The sequence below is a fragment of the Penicillium oxalicum genome, chromosome II (assembly GCF_001723175.1).
Source record: "Penicillium oxalicum strain HP7-1 chromosome II, whole genome shotgun sequence".
NCBI lineage: Eukaryota > Fungi > Ascomycota > Eurotiomycetes > Eurotiales > Aspergillaceae > Penicillium > Penicillium oxalicum.
In genome coordinates, this window is record NC_064651.1 from 4,247,321 (window position 1) to 4,264,281 (window position 16,961).

Sequence of the window (16,961 nt, forward strand, 5' to 3'; positions counted from 1 at the left end):
TACTCAGCCACTGTACCATTCCCGATCTTCTTCATGTAGTCGCTAGTCCTATGCAGATGGATTTTAAGTAGATATTGCCGCTGATTGATGAAAGTGTCTCAGTAAATCAAGCACTTGCAGTGTGCCCATCCGCTGAATCGAATGGATTCCCGGGGCGTTTGCCCTGCGTATATGTACAATCTATGATATCTTACAGAATATTCGCCCTCGACAAATAGTCTCGCACAAGCGGTAAGAGAAGAGATGATGAAGACAGGCTACCTTGGTAGCCTAAGAAGATGCAGCGCGCCAAAACTCCCGAACCAGATCGAATCTTGGTCTTAAATACCCCTGCCGAGATCATTCCTTAGCAGCATCTGAGCTGCCCTCGTTGGCGCTTTGTGCTGGCTGGCTCAAAGTGCGCTCTTTGGCCCAAATATCCTCGATGCGTCGGCGCTTGTCGCGTGCATTGTCGCGGTTGCTTTTTGCCCGGTCATATCTCTCCATTGAAAGGCACTTGTTGACTTCGATTTTGATGTCGTTGCAATTTCCGAGGGCTTTCCACATGAATCCACGAGCGTGACATTCATCGAGGGCTGTCATGATCTCCTCGCAGTCTGATGCAATTCACCAGTCAGCAAAAAGGACATGGTGATAAATATGGCATTGCGGCGCACCCTGCGGGGCCATTTGAAAGGATTTGTTGGTGAATTTAGCTCACTTACTGATGTTCTGTGGTGTATGCAGATGGGAATGCATCTTGAATGTTATCCAGCTCAACAGAGACCAGGAGTAGTGGAAGATTTGGACTTGTCTCACGGTCAGCTCGATCCCTCCAAAAGTATTTCGGCCTCCGATGGATGCGCCTGATCGACCCACTCAAATCCCGACCTCCGGGGGCGGTAAGAAAGATAATTCATTTCTGCCGGACAGAATGCCCCCTCCCCACTCACCGATAAAAAAAATATACTCCGATTAAAAAAAAAAAGTGTACATCGCGATCACTTCATACAAAGCGTGGTGTTTCACAATGTCGTCGATGATTACAACCACAGCCTGGGTGCGACGGGGTGTCGCAGCCCAATTTCCCACAAAATATGAAATCGACGAGGACGAGATGAACCGCATATCTAAGCTGGCTCGTATGCAATTGGAGGATGCCCAGGAAGACCTGAGTGCGGCAAAGGCGGGCCAGACGAATGACGATGATGATGATGCCGCCATGGACGAAGACTCCAAGGAGACAGACAAGATGGAGGAGGATGATACCAAGCAGACATCGAAAGGTGGAAACGAGACGAAATCAACCACAGAGTAGGTTCCTGCGCTGTGAGAAACGTTGGTTGGACTGAGAAGCTAATGCACAGTTCACAGCGATGATGACGTTCTGAAGGAATTCGATATGGATCACTACGACAGTGATGATGTGGATGAGTCGGGCGAAAAGGTCACTCGGTTCGGCAACGTACAGTCGCTGGCTTATCACCAGCCCAACGAGGCGGATCCTTACTTGGTCATCCCCGAGGACGAAGAGGATGAGGAACGCGAGGAGCTTCAAATCTTGCCATCGGATAACCTGCTTCTTGCTGGAAAGGTCGAGGACGAAGTCGCCCACCTCGAGGTCTACGTTTACGAAGATCACGCCGACAACCTGTACGTTCACCACGATATCATGCTTCCGGGCATTCCCCTCTGCGTGGAGTGGCTCGACATTCCCGTTGGAAAAGGCAGCGAGGGACGTGAGACAGGAAACTTTGTGGCTGTTGGTACCATGGAGCCCGACATTGAAATCTGGGATCTGGATGTGGTCGACAGCATGTATCCCAACGCCATTCTGGGACAAGGCGGCCAGGACGTTGCCAGCGCCGGATCGGCCAAGAAGAAGTCCAAGAAGAAGTCCAAGGCGAATGACGAGTACCACATCGACGCCATTCTGGCTCTCGCGGCCAACCGTCAGCATCGAAACTTGTTGGCGTCCGCTTCTGCGGACCGCACCGTCAAGCTGTGGGACTTGAACACTACGAGCTGCGCCAAGTCATACTCACACCACACTGATAAGGTCTGCTCACTCGACTGGCACCCTCGGGAGTCGACAATCCTTCTCAGTGGCTCCTACGACCGTACCGTGGTGGCTGCCGACATGCGAGCCCCCGATGCCAAGGCTCGCTGGGGCGTCGATACCGACGTGGAGAATGTGCGCTGGGATCCCCATGACCCGAACTTCTTCTATGTCACCACCGATGGCGGTATGGTCTACCGCTATGATGTTCGCAATGTTCCTGCCTCTCCGGCCGAGTCTAAGCCTGTCTGGTCGCTTCAAGCCCACGACTCTTCCGTTTCGTCCTTCGACATCAACCGCACGATTCCTGGATTCCTGGTCACTGGTTCTACAGACAAGGAAGTCAAACTGTGGAACGTGGAGAACGACAGGCCTAACCTGGTGGTCACCCGAAAGCTTGACGTTGGCAAGGTCTTCTCTACTGGCTTCGCTCCCGATCCCGAGGTGAGCTTCCGCCTTGCTGTGGCTGGTAGCAAGGGCACTGTTCAAATCTGGGATGCCTCTACAAATGGAGCTGTGCGCCGAACGTTCGTTTCCCGCATGCCCGATCTGGCTGGCGATGTACCTGAACGCATCACCGGTGTGGGCGCGGACGATGATGAGTCTGATGACGAGGAGGGCGCGGACGAGGGTGCTGAGGGGGCCGCGGCTGGTGGCCCTGATGGTTGGGAGTCCATGGACGAGGAGTAAATTGGGGGAACAGGGGAAGATGTGCCTGATGAAAAATACCAGATACCCCGTGTAGTTTCAGTGTTGATGTACGACACAAAAAAAAGAAGACAATATAGACACTGGCGAGTGATAGTACTTGTCTGATACACATGCATATGAAATCTATTGCAGATTGAGGATTGGACGGAGAGAATTCAGGCTTTTACAGCCTTTTTTTGACCCGACAAGCAGCCTTACATTTTTTTCAACTGGAAACTTTTCATATTTCTCGCTCGCTTGGATTGGGAAGCCTACAGAGCTAACAGACATGACATGAATGATGTAGGAGCAATCGAACGCCAGCCACTAGAAATCATCCCTCCTTCCCTTGTATCACGCCGCCTCCTTAGCATGAACCAGGGTAGTTAAATCCAGCAAGCGATTAGAATAGCCCCATTCATTATCATACCAGGCCATGATTTTGAAAAACTATATATAAGAAAGTCAGCCGACAGAGATCTCAACCTTTCGACCAGCCGAGGGCGAGTGTCGTTGCTAACCTGAGGATTCAATTCCATGCATGCAGGCGCGTCGATGACCGCGCTGTAAGGACTGCCGTTGTAGTCTGCGCTGACCAGTTCTTCGTCTGTGACGCGCAAGACGCCGGCCATGTGGGATTTGGCAGCCAGACGAAAGGCGGATAGAATCTCTTGGAGAGAGGTAGGCTTTTCGGTGCTAATGGTGAGGTCGATCATGGAGACGTTGGGCCTAGAGGGATAGCTGGTTAGATGTCCGATTGATACCAAAGACTTTTAGCTCTTTTTGTTCTCTCTCTCTCTCTCTCTCCCTCTCTCTCTCTCTCTCTCTCTCTTTCTCTCTCTCTCCCGTCTTCCAGTAGGGCATCTATCTTTTTTTTTGTTGATTCCACTTACGTTGGGACGCGAATAGAGACACCAGTCACTTTCCCCTTCAATTCGGGGAGGACTGCAGCAACTGCCTTTGCTGCACCGGTGGTAGTAGGGATGATGTTGTTGAAAACGCCACGTCCTAGAGTAGAGCATGATTTGTGAGTTTTCCGTCTTTCTCTTTCTCTTTTCTTTTTACGCAAACTCCGTCCTGCTACCCATTGCCTGAACACAAGCTTCTGTTCAGGTTTGTACCTACCTAGACGTCGATTCTTCTTACTATACCCATCCAGCACCTGCTGAGATCGCGTCGCCGCATGAATCGTCGTGAGAAACCCCTGCGTGATACCAAACGACTCATGCAGAACCTTCAAGACAGGCGTCACGCAATTCGTCGTACAGCTTGCATTAGACACGACACGGCATTCCTCGCTGGAGGTATAAGTGTCCGAGTTAACTCCAAACACGAATGTGGGTGAATCCGAGCTCGGCGCGGAAATGAGCACCCGTTTCGCACCGCCGTAGGTGATATGATCCATGGCAAGATCTCGTTTTGTGAATTTGCCGGTGCATTCAAGCACATAGTCGACTCCCAGCGTGGTCCAGGGGAGTTTTTTCAGGTCTCGTTCTGATGTGAGGGCAATTGGGTTCCCATTGATGGTGATGAGATTGTGAGATTGGATTTGAATCTGGGTTTGTTCGTCCAGGTCGCCCATGGAGGAGTCGTATCGGATTAGATAGATGAGGTCGTCGACAGTGAGGCAGGTGTGATTAATCGCTACGACTTGGATATCCGAGCGGACGAGTGCGGCGCGAAGGACGTTGCGTCCTGAGAGGTTGCATTGCTTGGTATGAGTAGGGTTGGCATACTAGGGAGGAGAAGAAGAAGAAGGAGGAGGAGGAGGAGGAGGTCGAAAGCTGAATGAACCTCCGTTTTTGTGATTGTGCTCACCTATACGACCAAAGCCATTGATGCCTACTCGGCAGGTTGAATTGGAGACATTTGAAGTGTTGATGGGCGTATCGCTGATCGAAGGAGCCATGATCGAGAAGGGATGCACTTGTTGGACTTGGAGAATGTTGATCGGGGCTGCCTGAAAGCGAATGTAGCAACAGAGTAGAATGATCGTATATCACCTAAAGTACTGCTTCTTCGAGAGCCTCGTGGGGATTGATTCAGGACTTTTTTCCAATGGTTACAAGAGGAACAGGGGGTGACTTATAACTTAATAGAGCGCAATCCACTCCGCTCCTTGAACCAGGTACCCAAATGGAGAAACCTGCTATAATCACCAGGTCAATTCACTCGTTCCAGTAAATCGTCATGTCTCAATTCGCTGGTGCATGAATAGTATTATCTTCGACTACGCCATCCCGATAAATTCCGCAAGGACTCCAACAGTGCACCAATTCTCCTCGAATGACATACTCCTATCCAGACCAAATGGTCTGTTTCGGTCCGAATATGCAGCAATTTCCACCCGGACACCCCATCTGCTCAGCCGAAGTGGTCCTCCTCTTAACGGCTCATTGATCGGGACCTCTGGACGCCCTCATACAAACCTTGTCCAATCAAACATCGTCTGCGGTATCGGAAATCCCGCGTCCACGAACCGATCCAAGGGAAAGTCCCGCTGGATAACCGCCGATTCCGTGCGAAGAAGACGCTCTAAATGTGCAAGCCAGGTTTAGCTTCCCTGGAGGAGGTGCCGGGACTGCACGCAGGCGGAAACTCAACTGGACGTTGGGGGGCCAGGCTGGAGTTCAAGGGGACGCCATGGGGGGAATCAAAGTACCGATATACGGAGGAATCCTACACTTCCACCCGGTGGGTCTCTCACAAGTATCCATCTATTATTGTTACCAATCTGGATCGTGAACTGGCGGTGCTTCACGGGTTGCTGACGAAATGAGTGTGTCTTTCCATTTCTACCATCTATGGAAAATCCAATGCTGACCAGCGGATGATCTGCATAGGTGCCAGGTATGTCCGAATCCGCAGGCACTGTCAACACTAGAACGAAAGGAACTCGGTAATCGCGTTTGATAAAACACAAGAGGGTTGAATCTCCCACAAACATCCAGAGATTCAAAAGCAATGAGGTAGATCAAGCTTTTACACAACACTCGCTAAAAAAGAGAACGTATATGAATTGACAATTAGTCGGCCCCAACCAGAGTCACTGCGACGTGTGGACCTGATGTAGAAGACGGGGCTAGACAGTCCATTCCCGTCCGTTTATCGGTACTTCACCTTCTAATGGCTTCGGTGGTGCATGTAAAGCCTGCTGGACCTTTGGTGACTATCGCTCTCGAAGCTAGTCTCTGCTCTTTCATGAAATGCCACCCAAAAGCCCGATTACGGCGAATGGAAACGAGGATGGGAATGCACCTCATCACGTTGGGAATCTTCAAACTTTCAACAGTCCAACCTTTTTTTCTAGGATCAGTTTCAAAACTTTGCACTTGTATTGTCTTTTTCTTCTTCTTCCATCAGAATCATTATCTGAAGTGGAGTCACTGAAGGATTGCCAGCCTATCCATTCAAGACCGTCTAGGTGATTCCATACCTCCCACTGGGCTCCACAGCATAGTCTTCAACTTGTGACTCAAGCATCTGGTTCAGACCACGGCTAGAGACACACTACCTATCTATATGTGATATATATATATATATATATATATATCCATTCGTGCGGCTGATTCACTTTCGCGATGTTTCTTGCTCAAACAGCTACTTAGCTTGCGCAAATATACAAATTCAATTGACAAAGTCAGACTCCGATGCCAGATGCAGTGCGGGACTCATCAATCACCAGGCCTCCACCACATCTGCATCCCTTACTGGGTCGCAAGCTTCTCAATCTCGGCCACGACAGCTTCAGTCACCTGCACGGTGGTTGCCTGTCCCCCCAGATCGCGGGTGAGAATACCGCGCTCACACACGGCCTCGACACAGTCCAGCAACTTTTTCGATGCATCCGCTTCACCCAGCCACGCAAGCATTTCAGCTGCGGTCCAAAAGGTCGCGACCGGGTTCGAGATACCCATTCCCGTGATATCGAAGGCAGATCCATGGATCGGTTCAAACATGCTCGGATACTCGCGAGTCGGGTCTAGATTGGACGTTGGTGCAATGCCGATGGATCCAGCCAGAGACGCGGCCAGGTCGGACAAAATGTCAGCGTGCTGCGGTTGAGAAGAAGTAGTTAGTATGTAGTGTTCGGCACGGTGGCAATTGGATCTCCTAACACACAGAGGAGGCGTCTGAGGGGGAGAGGGGGGGGAGATGTACCAAATTCGTAGCCACTATAGTGTCCAAACTTTCGGGCTTCAAGACCATACGGGTAGTCATAGCGTCAACCAACATCTTGTCCATGGTGACATCAGGGAACTCCTTTGCCACCACCTGGGCGACCTCATCCCAGAGAACAAGACCATTCCGCTGGGCATTACTCTTAGTCACAACAGTCAAGAGCTTGCGCGGACGCTTCTGCGCCGTCTCGAAGGCGAATCGCATGATGCGCTCCACTCCATGCCGAGAAAAGATGGCGACCTCGGTGGCTACCTCCCATGGCTTCCCGATATGAGAGCGGCCGCCCTGGCCAGCATATTCGCCCTCACTGTTCTCGCGAACGATGACCCAGTCCAGATCCCCATGTTTGCAGTTGCGTAGCGGGGACTCGGTTCCGCGAAAGACCCGGGTAGGACGGACATTGGCATATTGTTGGAAAGTCTGGCAGATTGCAAGACGGAGACCCCAGAGAGAGATGTGGTCGGGTACGTCTGGACTGCAAGTCAGCATGGCAGTCTCTTATACGGCCGGAGATTTGGGATCTAATTTTGACCATCCGTACCTGGAGCACCAACAGCACCAAAGAAAATGGCGTCATGCTTCTTCAGATCCTCAAGACCACCGTCGGGGATGTATTTCCCCGTCTTCTTATAAGTTTCGGAACTCCAGTCATAGTTCGTGAAGTCAAGGTTGAATGTCTTGAGCGTCTCAGTCAAGGCGCTCAATACTGTGATGCCAGCACTGATTACTTCAGGACCAATGCCATCAGCGGGGATTGAGGCAATGCTATATGTCCGATTTCCAGAGGCAACTGAGGGAGACATTGCGGGGGACTGTTTGGTGGAAAGGGTCCCCACTTGGTGGATGTGAAGTTACTCTGTCAGTGCGGAAGAGATGAGGGCGTCGAATGCATGCGGATGGGCTTTATATAAGATCTTGATGCGCTCGGTGAATCAAGCTGATCTGAAGATCCTTTTCTTGATCAGAGCACCTCAAACCCAATCAGAATCTGGTGTCCAACCTTTTGCGGAGGTTTTCATGTCCGGCTTGGTGAGCGGAGGTCCTCCGCAGGAAGATCCACTCGGACAAAGACATGTCCGCGCGGGGAAGTATAGAGGATTTGTCTTGAGCGTCCCCTCGGGTAGCCTGCGAGGCGCTTTTGGCGTTTTCTCTCTGTAGGATGATAATGGCAGGGAAAATCGAACTCAAGCGGCTTACGTTTCCGCTTATGTCACAGAGGCTCGCATCGTGGCATCACTAGGTCCTTCGGTCAATATGGGTGGAAGGTACCGTTACTCATGAACAAGTTCTACCAAGCAACCCTCCCGCAGATTCTGCAAATAGTATTCGCGCTGCTTTGGCCAGAAATACGCTGTAGAACTCTTGTGTGGTAATTGGAAATGAGCCAAGTCCATGAGTCAGTATGCCAATGATTGTTCGAGCATACCGCTACCGAGTAAAGTCGTCTTCCCCGAATTCGAACTGCATGAATGGATGGAGTTCAAGAAGAATTGGTTTCGTCTACCAGGGATCACCATGGATCGTCCACGGCCGATCGGCCACACTCCAAGCATCCGTCATCATGATTGAGAAAGGGTCTGAGAAAGCAAACGAGTTCTGGTCAAAAATCGTTGAACTCAGAAATGCATCATTGTTGACTGAATCATCAAAGACTCCGCCGGCGGTATCCCGGGAGCTCATCGTTTGGCTTTGATTGGCGGAGTCTATACCTCCATGCGCATCATTCTCATGCGCTGAAGAATCGTTCCCATCATGAACATTCTCCGGAGCAGATGGAGTGGGAAATGAAAGCGGATCGGAACGGCGCGCGTTTTCTACAGAAAAAGACATGTTCTCTGCATGATCCTCGCAAGGATCATGGCTCTCGGACTGCGAAGTCACCTGGTAAGTAGGAGACATCGTGTTGGAAGTCCTCGTTCGGTTTGGAGAATTGCTTGGCGATGAAATGGAGTGCGTGTCTGAGCGGTAGGTCGTACCAATGGGCTGACCTAGATCTCTGTGTCGTGACTGCAGATGGGATCTGGCAGACAGACTAGATTGCATGCTCTTAATGGCCCCGATGCATGTCTCTGGCCAGATGCTTCCACGGAGAGAAAGATGTTCAAGAATTTGAATGGCTATCCTCGCATGTTTCAGGGCTGTTGTGACGGGTATCTCGCCCTCCCATGAAGCGTACATCAGAATAAGACTGGCAATCCACGTGATCCATGTATAAGATGGCCAAGTAAGAGGAGCATCAAACGCGGAGGACAGGTGATTCTTCAAGGCCAGAAGTAAAGATCGAGAGGATGAAATGCATGTTTGAAGAGCATGCTTATATTCCGGGTTTGGCTTTTTTGCAGCAAGCAGAGGTCGATTCATTGAAATGATTGCCTCGTGCCTCAGAATTTCCAACAGCAATCGGTGACATGGGCTGAATTTTGCGCTTGTCCACGTTTGAAACTCCGCAATGTCATCGGTTGGATACACGGCGTCGTAAACTCGATTCCACCACTGGGCGATCTCACCGTTGACCCGTGATGCTTCTGCAGTACTGGCATTGCTATGGGAAATTGATTTGTTCCGAAGCTCCAGTATCAGTCCACGCACCTGTGCAAAACGTGCGAGGTGAGAAAGCAAGTCCAGACGAGGGTCATGAGCAATCTCCTTGGAAGAACTATTGTGTGTCTCGGCATTTGGGAAGCACACATCGATATCGTCGTCTCGGATACCCAAAGGAATTCCAAGGGCTTGAGATAGGTACCTGTCCAGTGAGTAGATAGACCAGAATAGACGTCTCCGAATTTCAGTCTCCCTAGCGCTGAAACACGAGAATCGGCCGGGACAACGATGAAGACCCAAATGGAATGCTGTGCGAATGATGATGCCTCCTAGCCGCGAGGCTGCATTCAGACGCAAGAGTGAAACGAGTAGCAGCTGAGCTGTGAAAACTGCCTGAAGTGTTCGAAGTGTGGTATTCTCAGCCAACAAAATATGAACTTCGTGCGTCACATGTTGAACATCTTCAAAGACGAGCGTCCTGGGAATTGACCCCCTGCATGGCGAGTGTATTCGAGACTGGCGCTCATCCGCAAGTGAGATAGAAAGAATCGAGCGGATGATCACCATATCAAGGCGATCAACTGATGATGGCCCATGAGTAGCTAGCTCTGCCATGGATTCCAATACACTCGGTGCGTGAACAGACGGAAAGCATGGGTGCCAATTCTCAAAGTAGTAACGGGTCCATGCTACCATATCCTTGAAGCTGAATCGCACATCCAGGTCCACAGTCACCTCATTCGGGCTCCAAAAGCCATCACTCCCAGTAGAGCCGATACCCTGCCGCTTCAATTGATCATCTTCTCCGGGTACGGAGCTGTTCTCGCGTTGTCGGATCTGCTGCGCGTCTTTCGAGCGTCGGCTAAAGATGTCGTAAACATGGCGGATGAAATGAATTCCACTGGAACTACCCAGAAAACTTGCAGATCCTGTTTTTGTTGGCTCTCTCATGACCCCGATTTCACGTGGCGAGGGTCTTGGGCTGTCAGTTGGAGAACCTACTAGACGTCGTCGCTTTACGGCACGAGATTCATACTGCCTGTCCGAACCATCCTCCTCCGAACATGGTCCGGGCGAAGAGGAGGCTGTCATCTTAATCAGTACATCTCCGATCCTGCTGCGAAATTCTTTAAATCACACCGGTACTCTTTTAATAAAGCCCGCGCAAAGACCGGAGTGTGACCTGACCAGAAGGCACCGCTGATATCACAGTGTGTACGACCACGTGATCCGGAGGTGTCTTTCTCCGACAACGGAAGCCACGAGCGTCGTCCAAACTCACTAGCAGGACCTCAAGCGCGTGCGAAAAGGAAGCTCAACCCAGGTTAATTTACAAATTATTTGACTTTCTGAGATCACCATGTCCGATAATGCGCTAGGTCGGTCTTAAAGGGACAAATTAAGTATATGCAATCCCACTGACGCGGAATGTACTTGTTAGAGACCGAACCCCCGAGTTCAATTTCATGTGAGCCATGTAGACAGCGAAAATGCAAAGTGGGCATCCTTTATGACTCTGAAACCCAAAGAACACAATTTGACCCTTCCATCTAGTGTGATCGAGGGCTGTAAGAAGCTTCATCCCAGGCATTGCCACGGATGACCGAGATCATTGACTTGGATTCTTGTTCTTCAGACCTGTCTGTGAACAATGTGCTGGTCAACCATCCAGGTGCAAATACCGTGAGAGTGGCAAGCGGTACAGTTCCTCCCCCCCCCCTTCTTTTGCTCCAAAAACTGCCGAATCAACCAGGCTAAGCAAGGTGGTCTCTTCACTGCCCGCTGTTTATCTAGAGGCCTGCCGCTCGGATATTTGAATCAGTTGGAACAGCGGCTGGCCGACACCGAGGCAGCGCTTTACAGCGCACTAATCACTTTGCATCAGTCGAGACTAGCAGTCATGCCGGACACTTTCCCGCAGCGAAGAGCACAACCTCGATCAAAAGCTTCACGTGTGGAGGAGTGGCACGAGTTCCCACTTCGAGATAGGTCAGACTTGGATCACTGGATCGTGGGTTTATCCCCGCATTTTGGTCAGGATGAACACCCCTCGAGTACTTGTACATCGAGGATGAAACCGTCGGGAGATAGGTCCGCCACCCAAAAAAGGCCGTCCAAGGTGCGGAGAACGGATTGCAATGGTCTCAGTTCCATCGTCACCCCAAACCCACGGGGGTCGGCCGGTTCAGATGCAGGGCCCCGTGAGGAATGTCCATCGAGTGAGATTCCTCTTCGGAGTCAAGTTCGTCTTTCAGCTGTCTCGTCCCAGTCAAGGAATCCTCGAGATTTCTTGCTGAAGAATTCTTCTGGGATTTTCCAGGCCCCGGTCAGAAGCGCCGAGCAATCTTCCTCTTTTGACTCGTCCAGTATAGGCTGGCAAGAGAGTCTCCCGGCGAGTGGGTGTATCACGCAAGCGCAAAGCTTGTCAAATCAGAGACCCGATATCTACTTTTGAGAGACGAGGAGGCAGAAATCCGGCGTGTGTGTCTCGTGAGAGTTGTGGTCGAAGAGCCTGTAGCTCGCATACTCCTGCGTGGTACATTGAATCTCTCACGTTTACGAGTGACGTCAATTTCATGCACCTCATAACTTTGGGGCATGAAGAGGGTATATTTTCATGTTATCAAGCATCGTGTTACTGTATAATCTGATAAAGCGGAACCTGAGAACCATGACATGTGATGACACAAGGGTCCTCATCAATATCTATTACATGTACCCACACCAGAGACGCGGGGGTGTCAGGGTAGCACAAGGTGGTAGCCCAGGCCCGTCTATATGGTTTCATTTTTGCCATCCTGTTGTGGTCACATGGTCCCCGTGGGGTCACGTCGATGGATCGATAGCAGGGACTCGCTCTCCACCAATCTTGCCGTCATCCTCTCGCGTGCCTACTTCAACAGTTTACTGGCCTTCAATTGACTACTGTGTGGACCTATCGATGTGTATTTATTCTATATGTACCATTATAGACTTACAGGGCACAGAAGCAGATCATACACAATGTTTGTGATCTCAAGGCTTGGAAGTACTGGCAGGACTGGCACCAGATGGAAATGATCAGTCATGACGTACGACCAAGGGGGATGATAGGGCTGTACTGAACACCAGTACAAGCAATTAGACAGCCTCTGGCCAAGCGCTAGTCGCAACTTGACGAATTGCACATGGCACCAAAACTGGTCCATGTGAAGACGCTGCTAAATTGGTCACGGAAAAAATCCTCGTTGGTGAACATCTGTCCGTGGCCTGTCCGTACCAGGCTGTCTTCCGGTGGTACTGTACCTGCAGTGGCCTTGCGAGTCCCCGTGGATCGCTGTGATTGGAGGCGGTGATTTGACCCTCTGGCGGCCCGCATTTTTGGGCTGAAACCACTTCTCCGTCCCTCGTTTTGCTATTTGCGCGACCGGCAAATGACTGAGATTCTGATGAGGATTCGAAACGTCTTAGGGGAAAGGGAGTGATACTCAGCTGTTTCAGGCTGGTGCCGTGGAGGTCACGGGTCAGCACACTCGGCGAAGAGGACGAAAAGGGGAAAGACCCAGATCAACTTGAAGGTTCTTGACGCCAATTCGACTGTACCTGACCAAGTGTCACGGTACATAGTGATAGTGGCATTGTCATCCGCATTCCTGGGCTCTCTACCTTGTGGCAGTAAGAGGTGAAATCTTCGCCTTTGGAGTCGAGGAGGGGAACCGACCGCCCACACCGCACGTGGGACACTTGGGCGGTGCCACTTGGCTCTTGTTATCTCCTGGCCACAAATCAACCCTCGGACAGTGCCTGGACCACCGGGTGATCCGTTCATTCAAAGAACGATGCTTCACCGGCGCACACAGTGACGAGTCAAGTGTCCCCACTCCTATTTTTGCCCAAAAGACATTCACTATGGACAAATCGAAAATTGATCATTTGAATCTGATAGCGTCAGTGTCCTCGAGAAATCGAGAAATCGATGTGGCATGGATGCAGTGCACGCAAAACCCGTGACCGAAACCAAGTTCACAAGGGATCCGGTCGCTTGATCCACTGTGATTCCCCCACAGAGTGAACGATCAGTTCGGTGGCGTCACGGGGGTCTCTTCCATCCCGTCTCAGGCACGGACTCGACCACCGAAGTCCAGAAGACTTACGGATATGCAGAGCAGTGGTACAGACAACACCGATGATGTGCCATGTAGTAGCGACCGGCTGAGGGTCATCATGGGACTCGAGTCACTCGACCCATAGGGATGGCAAGCCTCATTCGAGTTACGGGCATTCAAACTACGGCGCACCGCATCGTCACACAGCAGGCTGGTTCATGAAGGGCCTAGACGAGCACACGCTACTGTCTGGAAGAAAAAAGAAAATGGTGGCAAGGGACGGGATCCACCAAGACTGGGAGAATTCCAACTTGAGCCCTTTCTTCGATAGGAGGAAGTCGGGAGAAAGAAGCAATTCCTCAATCCTCGGCCAACCCGTCTGGATGAAAACCCTATTTTTTCCATCCTTTTTGCTTTTGAGCTCCGTCGCAGTCCCGGACCAATAGTGCGCGCCCTCCCGTCCATGCCACCGTTGGCTCTGATTGATCAGTGTCTTTTTGCAAAAGAGCTCCAGTCGCTCGTCTGACTGGCGAAGAACCTGAAAATGTGTGTGGTGAGACCCGTGAGACTGAACCGTGAACCCAGCAGTGGACCCGTGAATGGACGGACCCGACGGAGCAGACGGAGCAGTGGAGTCTCTCAAGTGGCCCTCCATAACCAGGATCGTTTTCCTCGCACTTTAGGCGCCGATTTCTTCGCTTGGTGGAGCCCAGCAAAGTGCGGTTCGGCGGGCGTCCCACGTAGTTGAGAAAGTCCAGACGAGTCACTCAGTACTTGGGCGATCCGGTGCGGCTGGTTCGCTCATGCTGGTGGGTTTTTGGGTGCTGGTCGTGCGGATTTTTTCGCTGCCCGTAGGCCCGTAAGGGTCGTCTCGATCCCCCCCTGCCTCTTGAGCCCAAGAGTCGGCCGCATGATCTCCTGCTTTTCCTCCTCTTTCCCTCTCCTCTCCTCTCCTCTCCCCCATCCTCGAGCCCTTCATTTCTCGGGAGTCCTTCATTCCTTCCTTCTCTCTTCAATTCTGGTCAATAGAGTGTTCTAGCTGTCCGCGATCTGTGATCCCAGGCTCATCGCTCCTCTTTCCTTGTCATCCTTTTGACGTGATCACCCTAGGGAGTGCGTCCTGGTTGAACGCCCCCATTCCTTTCCCTTCTAGTCCTGGATCCTTGACCTCGACAGAGATCCCACCCATCCATCTCGTCCCAGTCGTGGCTTCTTTTGCTGTGCAAAATAAGACTTATCTCTCCCGGCAAGACGTTCGACCTTCATTCTCTCATATCTGCGTCCCAACAAACACGTGCTCGACAGTCCGATTCAGGTCCCCACACTGAAAGTTGATCTGATAGCGGGCATTCCATCGGCTCGCCATCCGCATTCCTCGGTGTCTCCACGATTGCGATCAGTTTGCCACGCGCAGAGGAGCCTGGCAGATCAGATCGATCTACTTACTGATTCAACCCTCGGAAGCTATCACGCTGTAACGAGTCCGCATTTCAAAACCCATCCCCGCCCGGGAGAGCAACGGACTGGAACATCTTGCTTCATTCATTTCAAATTATATTTCTATCCGAGAAACTCGCGCACCCGTTCATCATGTCGACTCTGACTCGCGCATTTACAAAACGCAGTAAGCGACCGGAGGTGTCCGCACCTATGCCGCATCGCAACCAAGGCCATATGCGGTTCAACTCAGGCTCCATCAACCGCAGCAACATTTCCGGCCCCGTGCAGTTGATCTCGACGACGAATATGTTGGCGTACGATGCGCCCGATATTCATCCTTCCGCCTCATCATCATCATCCTCGTTGCGCTCCGGGGACGATTTCGACACGGGCTCTCCACTGAGCTATTCCTCCTCCGTCACCACGCCTGACGTCTCGCCAAGTGATCCTTTCCCCGTGGATGCTCATTCGGCGTCCTACTTCCCCAAGCGCTCGGCAACGGTGACGAGTTATCCTCGTTCATCCACCACGTCATCCTCCTCCAACGATGCTCCCTTGGTCCCTCAGCGCGCATTGTCTCACACCAAGCGATCGCATCAGGAATTGGCTCGCAAGCGCTCGCAACACAGGATGTCGCCCCCGCCCTTGGCCGCTCCGCGCAGTAACCCGATCATGCGCGCATCGCAGGATGTCCTCTACGCGGACAACCATCCCTTCAGTAAGGAGCTCGAGCAAGTGAATGAGGTGGCCGAAGAATTTGGTGCCACTCATATTATGGACGAGGAGGAGCTTCTCCTGCAACGTAAGGGGCTGAAGAAGTTCACCGTGGAAGATTACCTATGTGAGATTGAAAGTGTGTACGGCAGCGTCTTTGATGATTGTCCGGGCCCGGTCAGCGTTGGCGCTTGGCTGTGAGCAGGTGGATCATCGTGGATACCTGCGTCCTCTTTTTATACCGATTCGACAGCGGATTTGACTTGACTCGGTTGATCCGGAATCATCTGCTGCACGACGACCAGTTTATACCGCGGATCTTGACGCTGGGAAGACTGGAGTCTCCTTCACGCATCCCGCTACGACCAACTCTGATTCCTTCTTTTGACGACCCCCGATTATTCCCCCTCCTGTTTTGCAATGAGAGATCTCCGAGGACCTGGAGAATTTTGTTTTTGGTTCTGTTGCGGTCGAGTTCATGAGTTTTGTCTTTCTAATCGTACAAGTGGCTTTGATGAAATGTGGCTGCTCTTTGCACTGTTTGTTGCAAGCAGGTCATTCGGCCTCTTCGAGTGACTTTGCATTATATACAAGTATTCCAGAAGACGGTATCCATCATTTGAGTCACGATTGCCCTTTCCATGCCTCTTCGAGCGGCGTCTTCCAATTTAGATCGTAGGCAATGGCTCAACTCCAAGAACTAGCGTTTCTCCCTCGCCAACCGAACTCTGCATATCTGGTTCCTGCTGTTTTGGCTAGGACTTCTTTTCAGTCAGATTTTACTGAGAGACAAGGTACAGTCCGGTGCAATCCACGATCTCGGATATTGAAAACGCGAAATGACGCGCGCGCCCACACCGCAGATTCAAATATTGCCACAAGGGGTTTAGCTCACATTACGCCGCTCAGTCACGGGTTCTCCGCAGCCCCACAAGAAGCGTATGGGAAATTTTTTCGTTCTGTCGAGATCGTCTCAATCACTTTGTTGGTGTCAACACATTATCGTCTGCGCCCAATTCACCGAGCATTTGTCCGAGTGAATAGTCTCCGATGGGTGCAGACAGATATCTGCGGTCGCCCCTTTCCGATCTGTAGCGCAGGATTCCTCAAATTCCAGGATACAGGACGGTCGTGTGCCGAGTTGCCTCACAGGCTGCTCTTCTATCAACCGCCCACGAGGTCGGCTTGTCTCTCTAAAAGAAGTTTCGAGACATCTGGACCGTCGGATGTGCTCTCTTCCCGTTCTGTGACCTAGAAAAAGCTATTGAAAC

General features: G+C 51.4%; 6 protein-coding genes across 6 annotated transcripts; 2 read left to right on the plus strand and 4 right to left on the minus strand.

Moving 5' to 3' along the window:
- Positions 1-339: 339 nt before the first annotated feature.
- Positions 340-738, minus strand: POX_b03335 (uncharacterized protein; the record flags this gene model as incomplete). The annotated part of the gene is made up of 2 exons (XM_050112232.1): positions 340-596; positions 705-738. 2 exons carry the CDS (start codon positions 736-738, stop codon positions 340-342), a joined length of 291 nt encoding a protein of 96 aa, XP_049972578.1.
- Positions 739-1,009: 271 nt separating this feature from the next.
- POX_b03336 (putative WD repeat-containing protein) lies at positions 1,010-2,728 on the plus strand (the record flags this gene model as incomplete). The annotated part of the gene is made up of 2 exons (XM_050112233.1): positions 1,010-1,293; positions 1,354-2,728. The coding sequence occupies 2 exons, from the start codon at positions 1,010-1,012 to the stop codon at positions 2,726-2,728; spliced, it is 1,659 nt and encodes a 552-aa protein (XP_049972579.1).
- A 354-nt stretch (positions 2,729-3,082) lies between these two features.
- On the minus strand, positions 3,083-4,637 carry POX_b03337 (Glyceraldehyde-3-phosphate dehydrogenase 1; the record flags this gene model as incomplete). Its single annotated transcript, XM_050112234.1, has 5 exons — positions 3,083-3,178; positions 3,250-3,457; positions 3,622-3,736; positions 3,854-4,423; positions 4,547-4,637. The coding sequence occupies 5 exons, from the start codon at positions 4,635-4,637 to the stop codon at positions 3,083-3,085; spliced, it is 1,080 nt and encodes a 359-aa protein (XP_049972580.1).
- Positions 4,638-6,435: 1,798 nt separating this feature from the next.
- On the minus strand, positions 6,436-7,713 carry POX_b03338 (putative tartrate dehydrogenase/decarboxylase TtuC; the record flags this gene model as incomplete). Its single annotated transcript, XM_050112235.1, has 3 exons — positions 6,436-6,783; positions 6,890-7,380; positions 7,452-7,713. The coding sequence occupies 3 exons, from the start codon at positions 7,711-7,713 to the stop codon at positions 6,436-6,438; spliced, it is 1,101 nt and encodes a 366-aa protein (XP_049972581.1).
- A 697-nt stretch (positions 7,714-8,410) lies between these two features.
- On the minus strand, positions 8,411-10,402 carry POX_b03339 (uncharacterized protein; the record flags this gene model as incomplete). Its single annotated transcript, XM_050112236.1, has 1 exon — positions 8,411-10,402. The coding sequence occupies one exon, from the start codon at positions 10,400-10,402 to the stop codon at positions 8,411-8,413; it is 1,992 nt and encodes a 663-aa protein (XP_049972582.1).
- Positions 10,403-15,126: 4,724 nt separating this feature from the next.
- On the plus strand, positions 15,127-15,891 carry POX_b03340 (uncharacterized protein; the record flags this gene model as incomplete). The annotated part of the gene is made up of 1 exon (XM_050112237.1): positions 15,127-15,891. One exon carries the CDS (start codon positions 15,127-15,129, stop codon positions 15,889-15,891), a length of 765 nt encoding a protein of 254 aa, XP_049972583.1.
- Positions 15,892-16,961: the final 1,070 nt, after the last annotated feature.